This window comes from Manis javanica, chromosome 11, assembly GCF_040802235.1.
Source record: "Manis javanica isolate MJ-LG chromosome 11, MJ_LKY, whole genome shotgun sequence".
Classification (NCBI taxonomy): Eukaryota; Metazoa; Chordata; class Mammalia; order Pholidota; family Manidae; genus Manis; species Manis javanica.
In genome coordinates this window covers 51,417,790-51,437,504 of record NC_133166.1, presented here as the reverse complement: position 1 = coordinate 51,437,504, position 19,715 = coordinate 51,417,790, and the positions used below count along the sequence as shown (strand labels likewise).

Here is a 19,715-nt window from a genome sequence, read left to right as displayed (position 1 = left end):
TTGAGAGACAGAAAGAAGCAGAAACAATATTTAAAGAAGTGATGGCCCAAAACTTCCAAATTTGATGAAAATATTCAGTTACAGATTCAAGAAGCACTGAGAACCTCTATTGGGATAAATGTGAAGAAGACCAAATCCAAGCAAATCACAGGTAAATTATGAATCCCAAAGATGAAGAGTAAATCTTAGAAGCCCTAGGAGAAAATAACACGTGACATTCAGGGGCACAGTAGATTTCTCATTAGAAACAATGAAGGCCAAGAGACATGACAAGTATATATTCAAAGAGTTGGAAAAAAAACCCAGCTGAACAAAAATTATAATGCCCACAATGTATTTAAAAATTGAGGTGAAATATTTTCAGATAAAAAATGGAAAACTCATGGACAGCAGAGTTGTGTAACAGGACACTTAAAAGTAAAGGAAGATGACATAGTATGGTAACTTGTATTTATAGGAAGGAATTAAGGATACACATAATGATAAATATGCAGGAAATTATATAACTGTGATCATGTATTCATGTATTTATACAGATGTATGTGTGTGTATAAATTAATATTTTTCTTTGAATTTCTTTAAAAATACAATTGTTTAAGGGAAAATTGAGACACAATTAGGAAGAGATAAATTATACTTGGAGATTAATCATATATTTTTTAGTAAGTGGCAGAACTGAAAGGAAAAATCATTAAGGAAACAGAAAATCTAGACAATCTCATGAATCTCGTTTATCTGATTATATCACACAGGTCCAGAATATACATTCTTCTTTTACTGCACATAGAATTTGCACCAAGATAAACCATATACTAACCCAAAAAACAAGTCCAAATATATTTCAAAACATTATAATATTACAGAATATGTTCTCAAATTACAAGGGAATTCAATTAGAATTTAATAACAGTAAGATATCTGGAAAACCTCTGTATATCTGAAAAACCAAAACACACATTTCTGTGGATCAAAAATAAATGAAAGAGAAAATTAGAAGATATTTTGAACTAAATGATTATAGAAATACAACATGTGAAAAGGTTTTGGGAATAGGTGGAGCAGACCTTAGAAGAAAGTTTATAGGTTTAAATGCTTAATTAGAAAACAAGATTGGTCAAATCAATGAGCTGTTTCATTTTAGAAAGCTAGACAGATAAACTCATATCAAATTTAAACAAAGTAAATGAAAAGAAATAATAAAAAGGAAAATCAATTAAAGAAAAACTGGACTCCCCACAACTCCCCCCAAAAAGAGAGAAAATCAGTAATACCAAAAGCTGGTTTTATGAAAAGATCAATAAAACTGATTAGTTTTTTTTGCAGACTGATAAAGGGAAAAAATAAAAAGCCACAAATTCTCAACACTGGAAGTGGAATAGAAGATTTCACTAAAGATCTTACAAACACTGAAAGCATCAAAATAAATATTATGAACAACTTTATGCCAAGAAATTTCACAGCTGTAAGAAAAGGACATATTCCTTGGTGGTTACAGATGATCAAATATGACAAAAGAAATAGGAAACCAGAATTAAATTCATAATTGAATTACTTCCTCTGCACACAAAAACTTCAGGCAGAGAGAATGTTACTAGTAAATTCAATCAAACATTCAAGGAAGAAATACTAATCCTAAACAAACTCAGAAAGAAAAAATAAAAGGAAACAATTCCCAAGTCACTTTATTCATCTGTTATTATTCTGATACCTAAGCTGGACAAAGACTTAAAAAAATATAGACCATTTAAGGAAAAAATTACACCAGTCTTACAAGTCCACCTTCAGAAAAAAGAAAGGGTGGAGTGTAATACTTTGGAACTCATTTTATATTACCCTGATGACAAAACTAGACCAAGACATCACAGGAAAGAAAGCTACAGACTAATATGCCTTACGAACATACATGAAAATATCTCCTTAAATATCAAAAAACAAAATTCTGTAATATATAAAGAGATAGTATGTTATATATAAAAAAGATAATGTAGTATGATTAAGTGGGGTTTATCACAGAAATGCCATGTTGGTTTTTGATTTGAAAAACCAGTGTACCATAATGACATATCAAAAAACTAAAACCATATGATCATTTCAGTAGGTGTAGAAAAAGCACCTGACAAAATTCAACAGCAATTCATAATTGCTTTTAGCAACTAGTAGTAAAATGAAACTTCTTCAGCCTGATAAAAGGAACCTATGATAAATTTAAAGGTAACAGAATGGTAATATGGAATGCTTCTTTCCTGAGATTAGGAACAATGAAAACATACTTTCACCACTTTTAATGAATATTGTTCAGGAGGTCTAGCAATGTAATAGGTGAAGAAATAAAGGCATAGGGATTGGAAAAGACAAAGTAAAAGTCTTTACTTGCAGACATTATCACAAGCATGAGAAATCTTAAGGAGTCTACCAAAAAGCTAGTAGGACTAATAAATAAAGGTTATCAAGGGTTGTAGCATGGAAAGTCAATACATGAAAGCCAATTGTAATTCTATAAACTACAGTAGAAAGTGAAATTTTAAAAATTCTATTTATAATAAATTCCAAAACCATGAAAAATTTTGAAGAACTTTAAACAAAACGTGTATGAACTAGCCCTGTACTGAAAAGTATAAGACATTTTGAGAGTAAGTAAAGAAAACCTAAGTAAATGAAGTGATATGATATATCATGTTCATGGGATGAAACTCAAATCTAAATTCATCTGTATAATTCCAATGTAAGCTCCAGTAAACTTTTTAGAGAAACTGGCAAGCTGATTTTTAAGTGTATATAGAAATCCAAAGGTCTTAAAAGAGAAAAAACAAATTTGGAAAAGAACACAGTTGGAGCTATAAAGCTACAAAAATACAGCACTATGGAATTCACAAAAGTACAAAAATATAGACCAATGTAAAAGAATAGAGAGTTCGGAAATAAACAACTTATTTTTGGCGAAGTTGGAGAAATAATTGTTTTTTCAACAAATGGTCTTGGAATGACTGGATACCTATATGCAGAAAACAACAGAAAGCTCAATCTTATACCATACTGCATTCAATCAAAAAGTAAAAATTTCTGTCTTACCTCAAACTACTTAAATATTACCTTGAAATGGAGCACAAAACTGAATATAAATAAAACAATAAAACTATTAGAATGAATATAAATGAAAGAATTAAACTATTAGAAGAAAATGCAGGGAAAGTCTTTGCAACCCTGGAGTAGACAAATATTTCCCAGGTAAGACATGGAAATACGAACCACAATAGAAAAAGATGGATAAATTGAAGTTCAAAAATTTTCAATATTTGCTCTTCAAAAGACACACTATTAAGAAGATTTAAAAAAAGCAAGCTACAGAGAGAAAATATTTTTACACACATTTATCTGATAGAGAACTGGAACCCCATATATATACTAAAAACTCTTACAATTCAATAAGAAGACAAACTACCCAGTATAAATGTGAGGAAAAGATTTGAACACTTCCTTTACACAAGAAGACATATAAATGGATATGAAAAGATGTTCTACAGTATTAAACATCAAAAACTGCAAATTCAAAATGCTGTGAGAAACCCTATATTCCTACTAGAAGAGCTAAAATAAAAATACAATACCAAGTATTGACAGGGATGTAGAGCAAATAAAATGTTCCTATATTGCCAACAGCAATGAAAAATGGTATAGCTACTTTGAAAAATAGTTTGGCAATTTCTGTAAAGTTAAATATACACTTACAGTAACCAGCAATTACACTCCTACACATTTATCCATGAGAGATGAGGACATATGTTCATACATAGATTTATACAGAATGTTTATGGCAACTTTTTTCTAACAGCCAGTAACTGCAAACAACACAAGTGTCCATCAGTTCATGAATGAAAAACACGTGGTACATTCACAAATGAAATATTACTCAAAATTAAAAGAAATGAACTACTAATATACATACAACAATATGGATGAATCCAAAAATATTAAGTGAAAAAAGCCAGGCAAAAAATAAAAGTGGTATGACTGACTTTACAAGATATCCAAGAGGAAGTAAAACTAATCTCTAGGGATAGAAAGATGTTAGGTGATTGGGACAGGAAACCTTTCAGGCACAAGGCAATTTTTGGAGGATGATGGAAATGTTTTACATCTTGATTGTTGTGGTGGTTTCATAAATATTTACATTTGTAACAGTTCTCTAAAATATACACTAAGAATGGGTCCATTTTAATGTATGTAAATTGTAATTCAGTGAAGTTGGTTTATAAAACAATTTTCTAAGGTACAACTAAAACACTAGGTAGTAACTGATTTATAATCTTCTCGGCACAGTATATGATAACAAATCCATGATCAAAAATATAGATTTACATGAAGTTTGATTTTATATATTAAAGAATATAGCTAGTTCTTTAATAATATATATCCATCAGAAGTAAAAGTTAGTATCTAAAAATCTGAAAGACACAAAATGGGCTGATATGTGTTTAGAAGCACTTCATGAGAATTTTGTGAGTATCGGAAATGGAAATACTTTACATGCCTCTGTACTGTTTACAGCTGACAGGTGGAAAAGTTTGCAGAGTATGTGGATGAGATGACCAGCACTAACTACCGACTAATACAGATATCATCCTGGAAAAAATGCTCATTTTATATAACTAAGAATTTGTCTCTAGTCAACTTAAGAAGAAAATAGAAAGTCATGTTAAAAAAAGAATTGGTTTTATCTTAAAGAATTATTATTAGATCAGCTTACAGAAGCAACCACATAAACCAAGGTCATTATAAATCAATGATCTAACAAAAAAATCTGATCCTAACATTTTGAATTTCTAAAACTGGTATTTTTATGACATGTAAAATTTTAAATTTAAAAATTAACCTACCACTTATTAGTTTCACAGAATTATTGTTAAGGTTAATTATATTTCCTTTCTGTACTTTTTCTGTGCATGTGTTTTTACATGGTTACAATTATTACTGAATTTTGTATCCTGCTTTTTATACTTACTTGAACAAGCTTCAGTCTTGTAACTATCATGTTTAAGGGTGCATACTATTTCAGTAAATTTATGTACAACAATTTACTTAGCCCCTTATCATGGACTTTCACAGTTGTAACAATTAAATACAGAAGTACAAAAGGGCCTCAAATCACACAGGTACAAGATGGAATTCAGTAACTCATTACTTTCTTCTACCAAAAATGGTTCTCTTTAAGTTATTATTATTTTTTCTGAAGTTATTGTTATTTTTCATTTTTTTAATTTTTAATTTTGTTATCATTAATCTACAATTACACAAAGAACATTATGTTTACTATGGTCCCCCTTCATTATGTCCCCCCAACAAACCCCATTAAGTCACTGTCCATCAGCATAGTAAGATGTTGTAGAATCACTACATGTCTTCTCTGTGTTGCATAGCCCTCCCCATGCCCCCCCCATATCATACATGCTAATTGTAATACCCCCTTTCTTTTTCCCCGCCCTTATCCCTCCCTTCCCACCCATCCACCCCAGTCCCTTTCCCTTTGGTAACTATTAGTCCATTCTTGGCTTCTGTGATTTTGCTGCTGTCCTGTTCTTTCAGTTTTTCTTTGTTCTTATACATCACATAAGAGTGAAATCATTTGGTATTTGTCTTTCTCTACCTGGCTTATTTCACTGAGCACAATACCCTCTAGCTCCATCCATGTTGTTGCAAATGGTAGGATTTGTTTTCATCTTATGGCTGAGTAATATTCCATTGTGTGTATGTACCACATCTTCTTTATCCATTCATCTACTGATGGACACTTAGGTTGCTTCCATTTCTTGCCTATTGTAAATAGTGCTGCGATAAACATAGGCGTGCATCTGTCGTTTTCAAACTGGAGTGCTGCATCCTAAGGGGAAATTCCTAGAAGTGGAAATCCTGGGTCAAATGGTATTTCTATTTTGAGATTTTTGAGGAACCTCCATACTGCTTTCCACAATGGCTGAACTAATTTATATTCCCACCAGCACTGTAGGAGGGTTCCCCTTTCTCCACAACCTCGCCAACATTTGTTTTTGTGCATCTTTTGGATGGTAGCCATCCTTACTGGTGTGAGGTGATATCTCATTGTGGTTTTAATTTGTATTTCTCTGATAACTAGCCATGTGGAGCATCTTTTCATGTGTCTATCGGCCATCTGAATTTCTTCTTTGGAGAACTATCTGTTTAGCTCCTCTGCCCATTTTTTAATTGGATTATTTGCTTTTTGTTTGTTGAGGTGCATGAGCTCTTTATATATTTTGGATGTCAAGCCTTTACTGGATCTGTCATTTAAGAATATATTCTCCCATACTGTAGGATGCCTTTTTGTTATATTGATGGTGTCCTTTGCTGTACAGAAGCTTTTCAGCTTGATACAGTCCCACTTGTTCATTTTTGCTTTTGTTTCCCTTGCCCGGGGAGATATATTCATGAAGAAGTCGCTCATGTTTATGTCCAAGAGATTTTTGCGTATGTTTTTTTCTAAGAGTTTTAAGATTTCATGACTTACATTCAGGTCTTTGATCCATTTCGAATTTACTTTTGTGTACGGGGTTAGACAGTGATCCAGTTTCATTCTCTTACATGTAGCTGTCCTGTTTTGCCACCACCATCTGTTGAAGAGACTGTCATTTCCCCATTGTATGTCCATGGCTCCTTTATTGTATATTAATTGACTACATATGTTTGGGTTAATGTTTGGAGTCTCTATTCTGTTCCACTGGTCTGTGGGTCTGTTCTTGTACCAGTACCAAATTGTCTTGATTATTGTGGCTTTGTAGTAGAGCTTGAAGTTGGGGGAGCGAGATCCCCCCCCCACTTTATTCTTCCTTCTCAGGATTGTTTTGGTTATTTAGGGTCTTTGGTGTTTCCATATGAATTTTTGAACTATTTGTTCCAGTTCACTGAAGAATGCTGTTGATAATTTGATAGGGAGCGCATCAAATCTGTATATTTCTTGGGCAGGATGGCCATTTTGATGATATTAATTCTTCCTAGCCAAGAGCATGGGATGAGTTTCCATTTGTTAGTGTCCTCTTTAATTTCCCTTACGAGTGTCTTATAGTTTTCAGGTTATAGGTCTTTCACCTCCTTGGTTAGGTTTATTCCTATGTATTTTATTCTTTTTTCTTTGTTTTGTCTAATTGCCATGGCTAGGACCTCCAATACTATTTTGAATAACAGTGGGAGAGTGGGCATCCCTGTCTTGTTCCTGATCTCAGAGGAAAAGCTTTCAGCTTCTTGCTGTTCAGTATGATGTTGGCTGTGTGTTTTTCATATACGGCCTTTATTATTTGAGGTACTTGCCTTCTCTACACATTTTGTTGAGGGTTTTTATCATGAATAGATGTTGAATTTTGTTGAATGCTTTTTCAGCATCTATGGAGATGATCATGTGGTTTTTGTCCTTCTTTTTGTTTATGTGGTGGATGATGCTGATGGATTTTTGAATGTTGTATCATCCTTGCATCCCTGTGATGAATCCCACTTGGTCATGGTGTATGATCCTTTTCATATATTTTTTAATTCGGTTTGCTAACATTTTGTTGAGTATTTTTGCATCTATGTTCATCAGGGATATTGGTCTGTAATTTTCTTTTTTGGTGGGTTCTTTGCCTGGTTTTGGTATTAGGGTGATGTTGGCTTCATAGAATGAGGTTGGGAGTATTCCCTCCTTTTCTATTTGTTGGAAAACTTCAAGGAGTATGGGTATTATGTCTTCCTGAATGTCTGATAAAATTCGGTGGTAAATCCTTCCAGCCAGGTGGTTTTGTTCTTGGGTAATTTTTTGATTATCACTTCAATTTCTTTGCTGGTAAATGGTTTGTTTAAATTTTGTGTTTCTTCCTTGGTCAGTCTTGGAAGGTTGTATTTTTCTAAGAGGTTGTCCATTTCTTCTAGGTTTTCCAGCTTGTTAGCATACAGGTTTTCATAGTATTCTCTAATAGTTCTTTATATTTCTGTGGGTCTGTCATGATTTTTCCTTTCTTGTTTCTGATTCTGTTGATGTGTGTTGATTCTCTTTTTCTTTTAATAAGTCTGGCTAGAGGCTTATCTATTTTGTTTGTGTTCTCAAAGAACCAGCTCTTGGTTTTATTGATTTTTTTCTATTGTTTTATTCTTCTTGATTTTATTTATTTCTTCTCTGATCTTTATTATGTCCCTCTTTCGGCTGACTTTAGGCCTCATTTGTTTTTCTTTTTCCAATTTCGATCATTGTGACATTAGACTATTCATTTGGGATTGTTCTTCCTTCTTTAAATATGCCTGGATTGCTATATACTTTGCTTTTAAGACTGCCTTCGCTGTGTCCCACAGAAGTTGGGGTTTTGTGTTGTTGTTGTCATTTGTTTCCATATATTGCTGGATCTCCATTTTAATTTGGTCATTGATCCATTGATTATTTAGGAGCATGTTGTTAAACCTCCATGTGTTTGTGAGCCTTTTGCTTTTTTGTATGATTTATTTCTACTTTTATACCTTTGAAGTCTGAAAAGTTGGTTGGTAGTATTTCAATCTTTTTGAATTTACTGAGGCTCTTTTTGTAGCCTAGTATGTAGTCTATTCTGGAGACTGTTCCATGTGCACTTGAGAAGAATGTGTATCCTGTTGCTTTTGGATGTTGAGTTCTACAGATGTCTATTAGGTCCATCTGCTATAGGGTGTTGTTCAGTGCCTCTATGTTCTTACTTACTTTCTCTCTGGTGGATCTGTCCTTTGGAGTGAGTGGTGTGTTGAAGTCTTCTAAAATGAATGCATTGCATTCTATTTCCTCCTTTACTTCTGTTACTATTTGTTTCACATATGCCGGTGCTCCTGTATTGGGTGCATATATATTTATAATGGTTATATCCTCTTGTTGGACTGAGCCCTTTATCATTATGTAACGTCCTTCTTTATATCCTGTTCTTTCTTTGTTTTGAAGTCTATTTTGTCTAATACTAGTACTGCAACACCTGCTTTCTTCTCCCTGTTGTTTGCATGAAATATCTTTTTCCATCCCTTGACTTTTAGTCTGTGCATGTCTTTGGGTTTGAGGTGAGTCTCTTGTAAGCAGCATATAGAAAGGTCCTGCTTTTTTATCCATTCTATTACTCTGTGTCTTTTGATTGATGTGTTAAGTCCATTTACATTTAGGGTGACTATTGAGAGATATGTACTTATTGCCATTGCAGGCTTTAGATTCGTGGTTACCAAAGGTTCAAGGTTAGCTTCTTTAGTATCTTACTGTCTAACTTAACTCACTTTTTGAGCTATTATAAACACTGTCTGGTGATTCTTTATTTCTCTCCCTTCTTATTCCTCCTCCTCCATTCTTTATATGTTGGTTGTTTTATTCTGTGCTGTTTTGCATTTTCTTTGTCTGTTTTTATTGGTAGTTGATTTTATTTTTTGCCTTTAGTTAGTATTTGGTTGGTCTGCTTTCTTTGCTGTGATTTTATTTTCTCTGGTGACATCTACTTAGTCTTAGGAGTGCTCCCATCTAGAACAGTCCCTCTAAAATCCCCTGTAGAGGTGGTTTGTGGGACGCAAATTCCCTCAACTTTTGCTTGTCTGGGAATTTTTAAATCCCTCCTTCATATTTAAATGATAGTTGTGCTGGATACAGTGTCCTTGGTTCAAGGCCCTTCTGTTTCATTGCATTAAATATATCATGCCATTCTCTTCTGGCCTGATTATAGCCTGATGGGTTTTCATTTGTAGGTGATCTTTTTTCTCTCTCTGGCTGCCTTTAGTACTCTGTCCTTTTCCTTGATCTTTGCCATTTTTATTATTATGTTTCTTGCTGTTGTCCTCCTTGTGTCCCTTCTGTTGGGAGTTCTGTGTGCTTCCGTGGTGTGAGCGACTATTTCCTCCCCCAGTTTGGGGAAGTTTTCAGCAATTATTTCTTCAAAGACACTGTCTATTCCTTTTTCTCTCTCTTCTTCTTCTGTTACCCCTATAATGCAGATATTGTTCCTTTTGGATTGGTCACACAGTTCTCTTACTATTGTTTCATTCCTGGATCCTTTTCTCTCTCTCTGTGTCAGCTTCTGTTTGTTCCTGTTCTCTGATTTCTATTCCATTAAAGGCTTCTTGTACCTCATCCAGTCTGCTCTTAAATTCTTCCAGAGATTGTTTCATTTCTGTAGTCTCCTTCCGGACTTCATCCCTTAGCTCTTGCATATTTCTGTGAAGATCCATCAGCATGGTTATGACTTTATTTTGAATTCTTTTTCAGGAAGATTGGTTAGGTCTATCTCCTTTTTAGGGGTTGACTCTGTGATTTTGGTCTGGATCAAATTCTTCTGCCTTTTCATGGCGATACAGGTAGTTGTGGGGAGCTGGTGCATGTGTCGGCTGGGAGAATGTCCCTTCTTGCTAGTTGTGGCCTTCCTCTCCTGGGGAAGAGCGACCCCTAGCGGCTTTGTGCTGGGCAGGTGTGCACAGACAGTGTGTCTGATTCTTGCCTCGCCACTGTGGAAGAAGCTTTGCCTGGTTGCTGTGTGCGTGGCCGGTGCTGCTATGGAGGAGTCGCGCCGGAGGGGGAGTGGGCAGGAGGCTGTTTGTCACCATGAGGGGCTTCCTAGCTGTGCTGCCACCCAGGGGTTGGGGCGCCTGGAGTTTCCAGGGATTTCCAGTTACTGGGCTGATTGCACCGGGGCGCTTCCATCCAGCTGTGAGGCCCCTGTCCCAGGGGCAGCGGCTGTGCGGACCCAGTCAGAGGTCTTACTATCCTATTTCCCTAGTATCCTGCACACCAGGCATTGTGTGTCTGCGCTCTTGGTGTGGATGGCTAGGGCTGGGTATTTAGCAGTCCTGGGCTCCTTCTCCCCCCCACCGCTCTGATTCCTCTCCTCCTGCTGGGAGCTGGGGTGAGGGGCGCTTGGGTCCCACTGGGCCACAGCTTGTATCTTACCTCCTTCGCGAGGTGCTGGGTTCTCATAGGTGTAGATGTAGTCTGGCTGTTGTCCTGTGTCTTCTGGTCTCTCTTTTAGGAATAGTTGTATTTGTTGTATTTTCAAAAATATATATGGTTTGGGGAGGAGATTTCCGCTGCTCTAGTCATGTTACCATCTTCTCTCTTTCAGGTTTTAGGGAATTAGAATTTATTCTTCATAGATGTTCTCTCTTTTTCACCAACCCACCTCTCTCCCCATCCTTAAAATCTTGTTAAATTTATTTGCAAAGTATTTTTGGAATTCAATCATTTCTCTCCATGTCAGTGTCACTTCCCTAGTCATGCTACCAACAACTCTTGCCAAGATGATTCCAATTTTGTCTTATTTCTTTGTATCTATTCTAATTCTTCTCAGTTCCTTTTCAAAATATAAAGCCAGTCATGCTACTTCTCTACTTTAAACCCTTCCGTAGCTTCTCATTGTTCTTGAAGGAAAAAACTAAATCTTTAACCTGCTTTGCAGCCTGCATGGTTGTGGCCAAAGAACAGACCTTGATATGCACAAATAAAAATATTTGTGTTAAAAGTGGTATAGCAGTGTCACTTTGTTCCTCTAAAATTTACATGATTGCTGTTCAACAAATTTTTTCAGTAATAAAGAAAGGAATAAAGCTTAACTGTTTAATTAGAAAAATAAAAATAATTATTTGTAAAGTTAAGGACACATATTATAATACTCCGGGGTTGAATTAAGTATATTAGACACATACTGCAGAAACTAGAGATATTCATTTGTAGATAATACAAATTTTTGGGTGATTTATCATTAATGAAGAATGAGAATAAACAATTTAGCTTGGTGGAAGAGTTCTTTATCTACCTACCTGTTAAATGAGTTAGGGTTTTGACTTGGAAAGACCCTATCATTACCTATATAAATGTAAACTCTCTATAACAGCTATCAAGCTATTTTTTCAAAGATTCCTATGAGGCAGGAAAAACTAATAGGAGGAAGATCACACATTTAGGGATTAGCAAAAAAAACTAAGCTCTTCAAGTTGAAAATTACCAATTTTGTGAACAATTTTGAGATTGTATAGTAAGCATTTAACTAATCTATTTAGTGAATCCCCATAACAAAGGGCAAGTACAAATGATAATGATGTGACAGAATCCCCAAAAAGCAAATATAGTTTTGGCCTGAATTAATAGTCTATTTCCTAGGCTGAGAGAGATGACTGTTTTGTTCTATTCTACAGTAGACCAGACTGACAAAAATATATTTTACTTTGGGACTTACACAAACTTAAGCATCTTCAGAAAGGAGTGACCAGTATGTGGAAGGACATGAAAACATGAGATACAGGTTATCTATCTTGAAGAAAATGAGACCCAGGGGATGAATGATAGCTATCTTCAAATATTTGATGGGCTGAGAGAGAGAAAAAAGATTACTTATAAGGGAAACCCCATCAGGCTATTCGCAGACTTTCAGCAGAAACTTTACAGGTCAGAAAGGAGAGGCATGAAATATCTAATGCATTGAAACAGAAGGACTTCTAACAAAGAATCCTCTACCCAGCAAGATTATCATTCACATTTGAATCAGAGATTAAAAATTTCCGAGATAAATGAAGGCTGAAGGAATTTACAACACCTAAAGTGGCATTACAGGATATGTTAAAGGGACCTCTGTGGATGGAAAAGATCTTAGGCCTAAATAGTTTTCACCAGTGAAAATAAACCCACAGTCAAGGTAGCAGACCAATTACTTACCAAGCAAGTACAAAATTAAAAGAAAAGTAGTAAAACCAACTATACACAAAATCAGTCAAGTGATACACAAAATTCAGTGCAGACTGCAACATCTAAACATGAAGTGTGGAGGATGAAGAAGAAAAAAAGCACTTTCATATTGTGTCTCAAATAGAGCAATCATCAACTTACACAGTCTGTTGTATAGTTAGGAAACTATCCTTCAACTTATGGTAACCACAAACCTAAAACCTACTAGATACAAAATAAAATTAAAAAGGAGAAATTCAATCACAAAATTAAAGAAAAGCATCAAATAACAAGAGAAGAGTATAAGAGAGAAAGAAAGTAACAGATAAGAGTTCTAAAAACAACCAGAAAACAATTAATAAAATGGCAATAGGTACATACTTATCAATAATTACCTTAAATGTAAATGGACTGAATGCACCAATCAAAAGACACAGAGTAAGAGAATGGATAAAGAAACATGACCCATCCATATGTTGCCTACAAGAGACTCATTTCATACTCAAAGACATACAGAGACTAAAAGTGAAGATATAGAAAAAGATAATTTCTGAAAATAATAAGGAGAAAAAAAGCAGGAGTAGCAGTACTTGTATCAGATAAAGTAGACTTCAAAACAAAGAAAGTAACAAGAGACAAAAAAGGACATTACGTATTAATAAAGGGGACAGTCATACAAGAGGATATAACCATTATAAATATCTATACATCCAACATAGGAGCACCTAAATATGTAAAACAAATACTAACAGAATTGAAGGGGGAAAGAGACTACAACTCATTCATCTTAGGAGACTTTAACACACCACTCACATCAATAGACAGATCAACCAGACAGAAAATAAATAAGGAAACAGAAGCACTGAACAGTACATTAGATCAGATGGACTTGACAGATACCTACAGAACATTCCACCCAAAGGCAGCAGGATGCAGTTTTCTCCAGTATACATGAAACGTACTCCAGAGTAGATTATATATGAGGCCACAAAAAGAGCCTCAACATGGGAATGTAAATTAGTTCAACCATTGTGGAAAGCAGTATGGAGGTTCCTCAAAAAGCTCAAAATAGAAATACCATTTGACCCAGGATTTCCACTTCTAGGAATTTACCCTAAGAATGCAGTAGCCCAGTTTGAAAAAGACAGATGCACCCCTATATTTATCGCAGCACTATTTACAATAGGCAAGAAATGGAAGCAACCTAAGTGTCCATCAGTAGATGAATGGATAAAGAAGATGTGGTACATACACACAATGGAATATTACTCAGCCATAAGATGAAAACAAATCCTACCATTTGCAACAACATGGATGGAGCTAGAGGGTGTTATTCTCAGTGAAATAAGCCAGGCGGAGAAAGACAAGTACCAAATGATTTCACTCATATGTGGAGTATAAGAACAAAGAAAAACTGAAGGAACAAAACAGCAGCAGAATCACAGAAGCCAAGAATGGACTAACAGTTACCAAAGGGAAAGGGACTGGGGAGGATGGGTGGGAAGGGAGGGATAAGGGAGGGAAAAAAGAAAGGGGGCATTATGATTAGCATGTATAATGTGGCGAGGGCATGAGGAGGGCTGTACAACATAGAGAAGACAAGTAGTGATTCTACAACATCTTAACTACGTTGATGGACAGTGACTGTAATGGGGTTTGTGGCGGGGACTTAGTGAAGGGGCCTAGTAAACATAATGTTCTTCATGTAACTGTAGATTAATGATAACAACAACAACAAAAAAAGAGCCTCAACAAATTAAAGAAGATTGAAATTGTATCAAGCAACTTCTCAGACCACAATGGTATGAAACTGGTATTACATAAAGAAAACAAAAAAACCCTACAAACACATGGAGGCTAGAAACATGCTTCTAAATAACTAATGGATCAGTGAACAAATCAAAACAGAAATCAAGCAATACATGGAGACAAATGAAAACAAAAATGCAATACTCCAAAATTTTTGGGACACCACAAAAGTGGTTCTAAAAGGGAAGCACACAGCAATACAGGCCTACCTCAAGAAACAAGAACAATTCCAAATAGTCTAAGCTTACAACTAAAGAAACTAGAAAAAGAAGAACAATTGAAACCCAAAGTTAGTAGAAGGAAGGATATAATAAAGATCAGAGCAGAAATAAATAAAACAGAGAAGAATAAAACAATAGAAAAAAATCAATGAAATCAGGAACTGGTTCTTTGAGAAAATAAAGAAAATGGACAGACATCCTAGCCAGACTTAACCAAGGAAAAAAGAGAGAGTCCACAAATAAGCAAAATCAGAAATGAAAAAGGAATAGTCACAACAGATGCCACAGAAATACAAAGAATAATTTTAAAATGCTATGAAAAATTATATGCCAATAAATTGGCCAACCTAGAAGAAATGGACAACTTCCTAGAAAAATACAACCTTCCAAGACTGACCCAGGAAGAAACAGAAAATATGAACAGACCAATTACCAGCAATGAAATTGAACTGGTAATGTAAAAGCTCCCAAGAAACAAAATTCCAGTGCCAGACGACTTCACAGCTGATTTCTACCAAACCTCTAAAGAAGAGCTAATACCCACTCTTCTTAAAGTATTCCCAAAAGTAGAAGAGGAGGGAATACTTCCAAACTCATTCTATGAGGCCAGCATCACTCTACAGACAAAGACACTACAAAAAAAATTAAAAACATAGATGCAAAAATCCACAACAAAATAAGGGAAAACAGAATTCAAAAATACATCTAGAGGGTCTTGTTTCAGGGATGAAAGGATGTACATATCTGCAGATCAACCAATGTGATATACCACATTAACAGAAAGGATAAAGTCCACAATTATCATCTAAATAGATGCTGAGAAAACATCTGACAAAATTCAATATGTACTCACAATAAAAACTCTCAACAAAAAGGGTAGGAGGGAATGTATCTCAATATAATAATGGACACATATGGAAAACCCACAGCTAACACCACACTCAATGGTGAAAAACTAAAACCTTTTCCTCTAAGATCTGGAAGAAGAGAAGGATACTCACTCTCACCGCTTTTATTCAACATAGTACTGGAGGTTGTAGCCATAGCAATAAGACAACACAAAGACATAAAAGGCATCCTAATTGGTAAGGAAGAAATAAAACTGTTACCATTTCAGATGACATGATATTATATATAGGAAACAATAAAGACTCCACCAAAAAACTATTAGAAGTAATAACTGGATTCAGCACAGTTGCAGGTCACAAAATTAATACACAGAAATCTGTCATATTCCTATATACTTATAACAAACTAGCAGAAAGAGGAATCAGGAAAATAATTCCACTTACAATTTCTTCAAAAAAGAATAAAATACCTAACCAAGGAGGTGAAGACTTGTACTCTGAAAACTAAGACACTCATGAGAGAAATTAAAGACACAAATAAATGGAAATCTATCCCATGCTCATGGATAAAAATAATCCATATTGTCAAAATGGCCACCCTGTCCAAAGAAATTTACAGATTCAATGTAATCTCTATCAAAAGCTCAGAATCATTTTTCAATAAACTACAGCAGCAAATACTCCTAAAATTCATACGGACCCACAAAAGACCCCAAACAGCCAACGAAAACCTGAGATAGAACAAAGTTGAGGTTATTCCTATATTAAACTATATTACTAGGCTATACTACAGTGATATAGTTATCAAAACAGTACGGTACTGGCACAAGAACAGAGCAATAGATCAATGGAAGAGAATATAGAGCCCAGATATAAACCCACACATACATGATCAACATTTGAATTTAAATTAGAATTTAAGGTAATTTCACTCTACTTACCTTAACTCTTGAAAGTTAGATACTTAATTTCAGAATAGGCAACTGATGAAGTTATTATGCACAACAGAAAATTGTGATCAGGAAGATTAAAGTATGTTATACTAACCAATTAGAAGAACTGTTCCAACAGCCAAACCTCCACCTGGGAATGAAATAAAACCAAGAAGAAAATTAATTTACCTATTCACATTATCTTTAGTATAAAAGTTAGGCTTTATCAAAGACAGGTATATTTCAATAACTTTAAAACCATAGTTGAGAACAACATATTAATTACTTTTGCAATAGTCTGCATAAGGTGCTATTATGAAATAATTACGTATTAAATTTAATTAACATACTACACATTAAAATTTATAATATACTGTACCATCCTCTTTTCTCCTGTGATAGGACCATGTGGCATTCAACAAAACTGTAGTTGATTACTCCAGTAATGTAGATAGCACTTGTTAATAAATTAACTCAGTAGCTGAGACCTAATGTGCACAGTAACTTAAATATTATAGAAGTGCAACATAGAAAAGAAAGGTTATTATGACAGAAATTCCACTTTATTAGTTAGACTCAAATTTACTAGGCTCTGGGGGAAAAAAACTGGTAACTGAAATTCTTTTTTATTATGAATAAATATACAAAGTCTGAAATGCTCTAAATATACTTAGAATTTAAAATGAACAATATTGTTGTTATTCCATGCACAGAAAATACAATCACAAAACATTTTCAATAGTAGAAAATGTCCTTTTAAATATCTGACAGTGTAATAATGATCATGAACATTTAACTCAAATAGTGATTCAATAAAAATCAATTTAGAAAATTAATTTTAAGGAAACCAGAACTACAATGAAACTATCAGTAAAACATTTGTAAAAGTACTACTACTCATAATTAATGTTACAAATACTAGCAAGTAAATTTACTTAAAAAGAAAAATACATATACCAAAAAATGAAATGTACTTAAAAGTGTAACTTAAAAAAACTACTTAAAATTGAACAGTTGAAGACAATGTTACTAGGGTTTTTTTTTCTGTTTTTGTTTTTTAGTGTGTGTGTGTGCACAACACTGTGAAAAAACCACTTAGAATACCAATAAACATCTTTTCCCCAGAAAAGTTTTGTGGGGGCAAATGTTAAACAGAAAACTTAGGAGGAACACTTTCTTGCATATTGTTTACTTTGCCTTGTATGTTTCAAAGAATTTGAAATTTGGTAGCATACATGCACACAGACACAATGCAACATCTAGTAACATGATAGTGAGGACTTTAAGTAGGACATTCCAAATTGTTAGAGAAGAAATTTTTGAAGAAGAAACCAGAACATTTATTGATTTTTAGGTTTAAGTATATTTGTTATATAGGACTAAATATATATTTTAATTTGACATTTAGATAAGTTCCTTCATTATAGCATTTAAAGCTATATCAGACTACATAGGATACCTTCAAATGTTGTTCTAACTCAACTATTAACAGACATATATATGATGGTAACAATCATAAAGGGTCACAGCAAAGAATTTCTTTGGGAGAAGATAATTCTAAATGTTTTACAGTTTGTACTATGTATAAACAATTGATTTTTTGAGCATTTAAAATCACATTTTCCAACTCCTTACTTCTCTACTCTTACATACAAAAATAAACATTTAACTACCTAATTGCCATCTGGTATATATTTAAGGAGAAGAAAAAACAGAATCACATAACTGAAAGATAATGCAATGTCTAGGTTAGAGCAGGTACTATAAAAAAGTTGCCGCCTTTTATTCCTTAACCTGTTTCTCATAGGAAGGGTTTAGATTTCCTATCTAAACTTTCTTGGGTCTACATTCAAGTCTCCTCAAATTAGGAATTTATAAAAGGCCTCCAACTGGAATATAGAATTAAGGATTTTTTTTGTGTGTAAGTGTTATACACAGTGGGATCATGAGAACAGATCAACGAAGTTTCCCAATTCAATGAAGTGATACCTAGCTCAGGTGTCTGACCCAGAGATTTACTTAGTTACCCTTACCAATCTGGCAATTATTTTCTGATTAGAACAAATCATCAAAATATAACCATTACCACAAAATGTGTATCACCATTATAAATGGTGATCACCATAACAGTAATGATTAGTAAGAATACTTCCCACTGATGAACTAGTTAAGCAAAGCATTATATAAATTAGACTACACTAGGAAGATAATTTTCTGTTGGAATGATCCACAGAATCTACTGTTTCTGCTAATTTAGAAAACACCAAATTTGTAAAGCCTCATTTACATTAAAATTCTTATGCCTGGAAAATTTGAAAACTAAAACAACCTAAAATGGGGACATTTTAATGACTTTTGCCAGCCAAATTAATATCCTATCAGGACTTCTCTTACAGAAAGGTGATTTTTTCCCCCTAATAGGCTCTATTACAGAAATTCACCAGAGTCAAATTTGGATGAATCTTGAAAGGTCTGTCATTGGAAATAAGATGATGTCACCTTATGAATTATGTTAAAGATGAACCTTTTATTCTATATATATGAGGTAAAATGATTAGATGTGTACATTTACACTATAGCAGTGAAATTTCTCTATTCTTCCAAACTTGATTTTACTGTTACAAGAACTTACAACATTCCCCCAAAATACTTCTGTATAAGGTATTTTTATATAGTTCATTTAATATATGGAGGTTTTAACTATATTTCAAACTAGAGTAAGTTTGAATACATTTGTAGGCATGCCTCCACCAAAAAATAAAAAGCTTAAAACAACCAATCAAGACAGGGCATCTTGGCATGATATATTCAGTGACAGCTAGCTTTTATATGTCCTTAATTTAGTAATCCATTAGTATTTTGATAAAAACAACACAGATTTCACAAATAGTTCTCAATTAAAATAAAAATATTCTTTCCCAATAGTTCATAAAAAATTTTTTACAGTTAGGTAATGGGATAAGTAATCATCTTATTTCTATGACAAAACATACAAGAGTAAAATGGTCTTGTTTACTGCCTCCTCTAACCTTCAATAATGTCTTACAGAAATAAACACTTTTTTAGTGACTAAGCCAATGAACCCTTAATTTTATTTCTAGACCTCTTTAAGAAATACAGTATCTCTAGCCTACAAAAATACAGGCAGAATATTTTACCAACATGCAAGAATACAGGAGTTTGAAAGCTTAAAGATATTATACAAGTTTGATAGAGTATTAACTTCACCAAT

At 34.1% G+C, this 19,715-nt stretch overlaps 1 protein-coding gene across 8 annotated transcripts in view; it reads right to left on the bottom strand.

Annotated features, from left to right (window-relative positions):
* Window positions 1-19,715, bottom strand: part of ELP4 (elongator acetyltransferase complex subunit 4) — a 252,442-nt gene that overhangs the window by 228,260 nt on the left and 4,467 nt on the right. For all 8 annotated transcript variants that reach the window (XM_073216359.1, XM_073216360.1, XM_073216362.1 and 5 more), the window contains exon 2: window positions 16,599-16,634. In XM_073216359.1, the coding sequence (XP_073072460.1) occupies window positions 16,599-16,634 (36 nt within the window). The remainder of the gene's footprint in view (window positions 1-16,598; window positions 16,635-19,715) is intronic.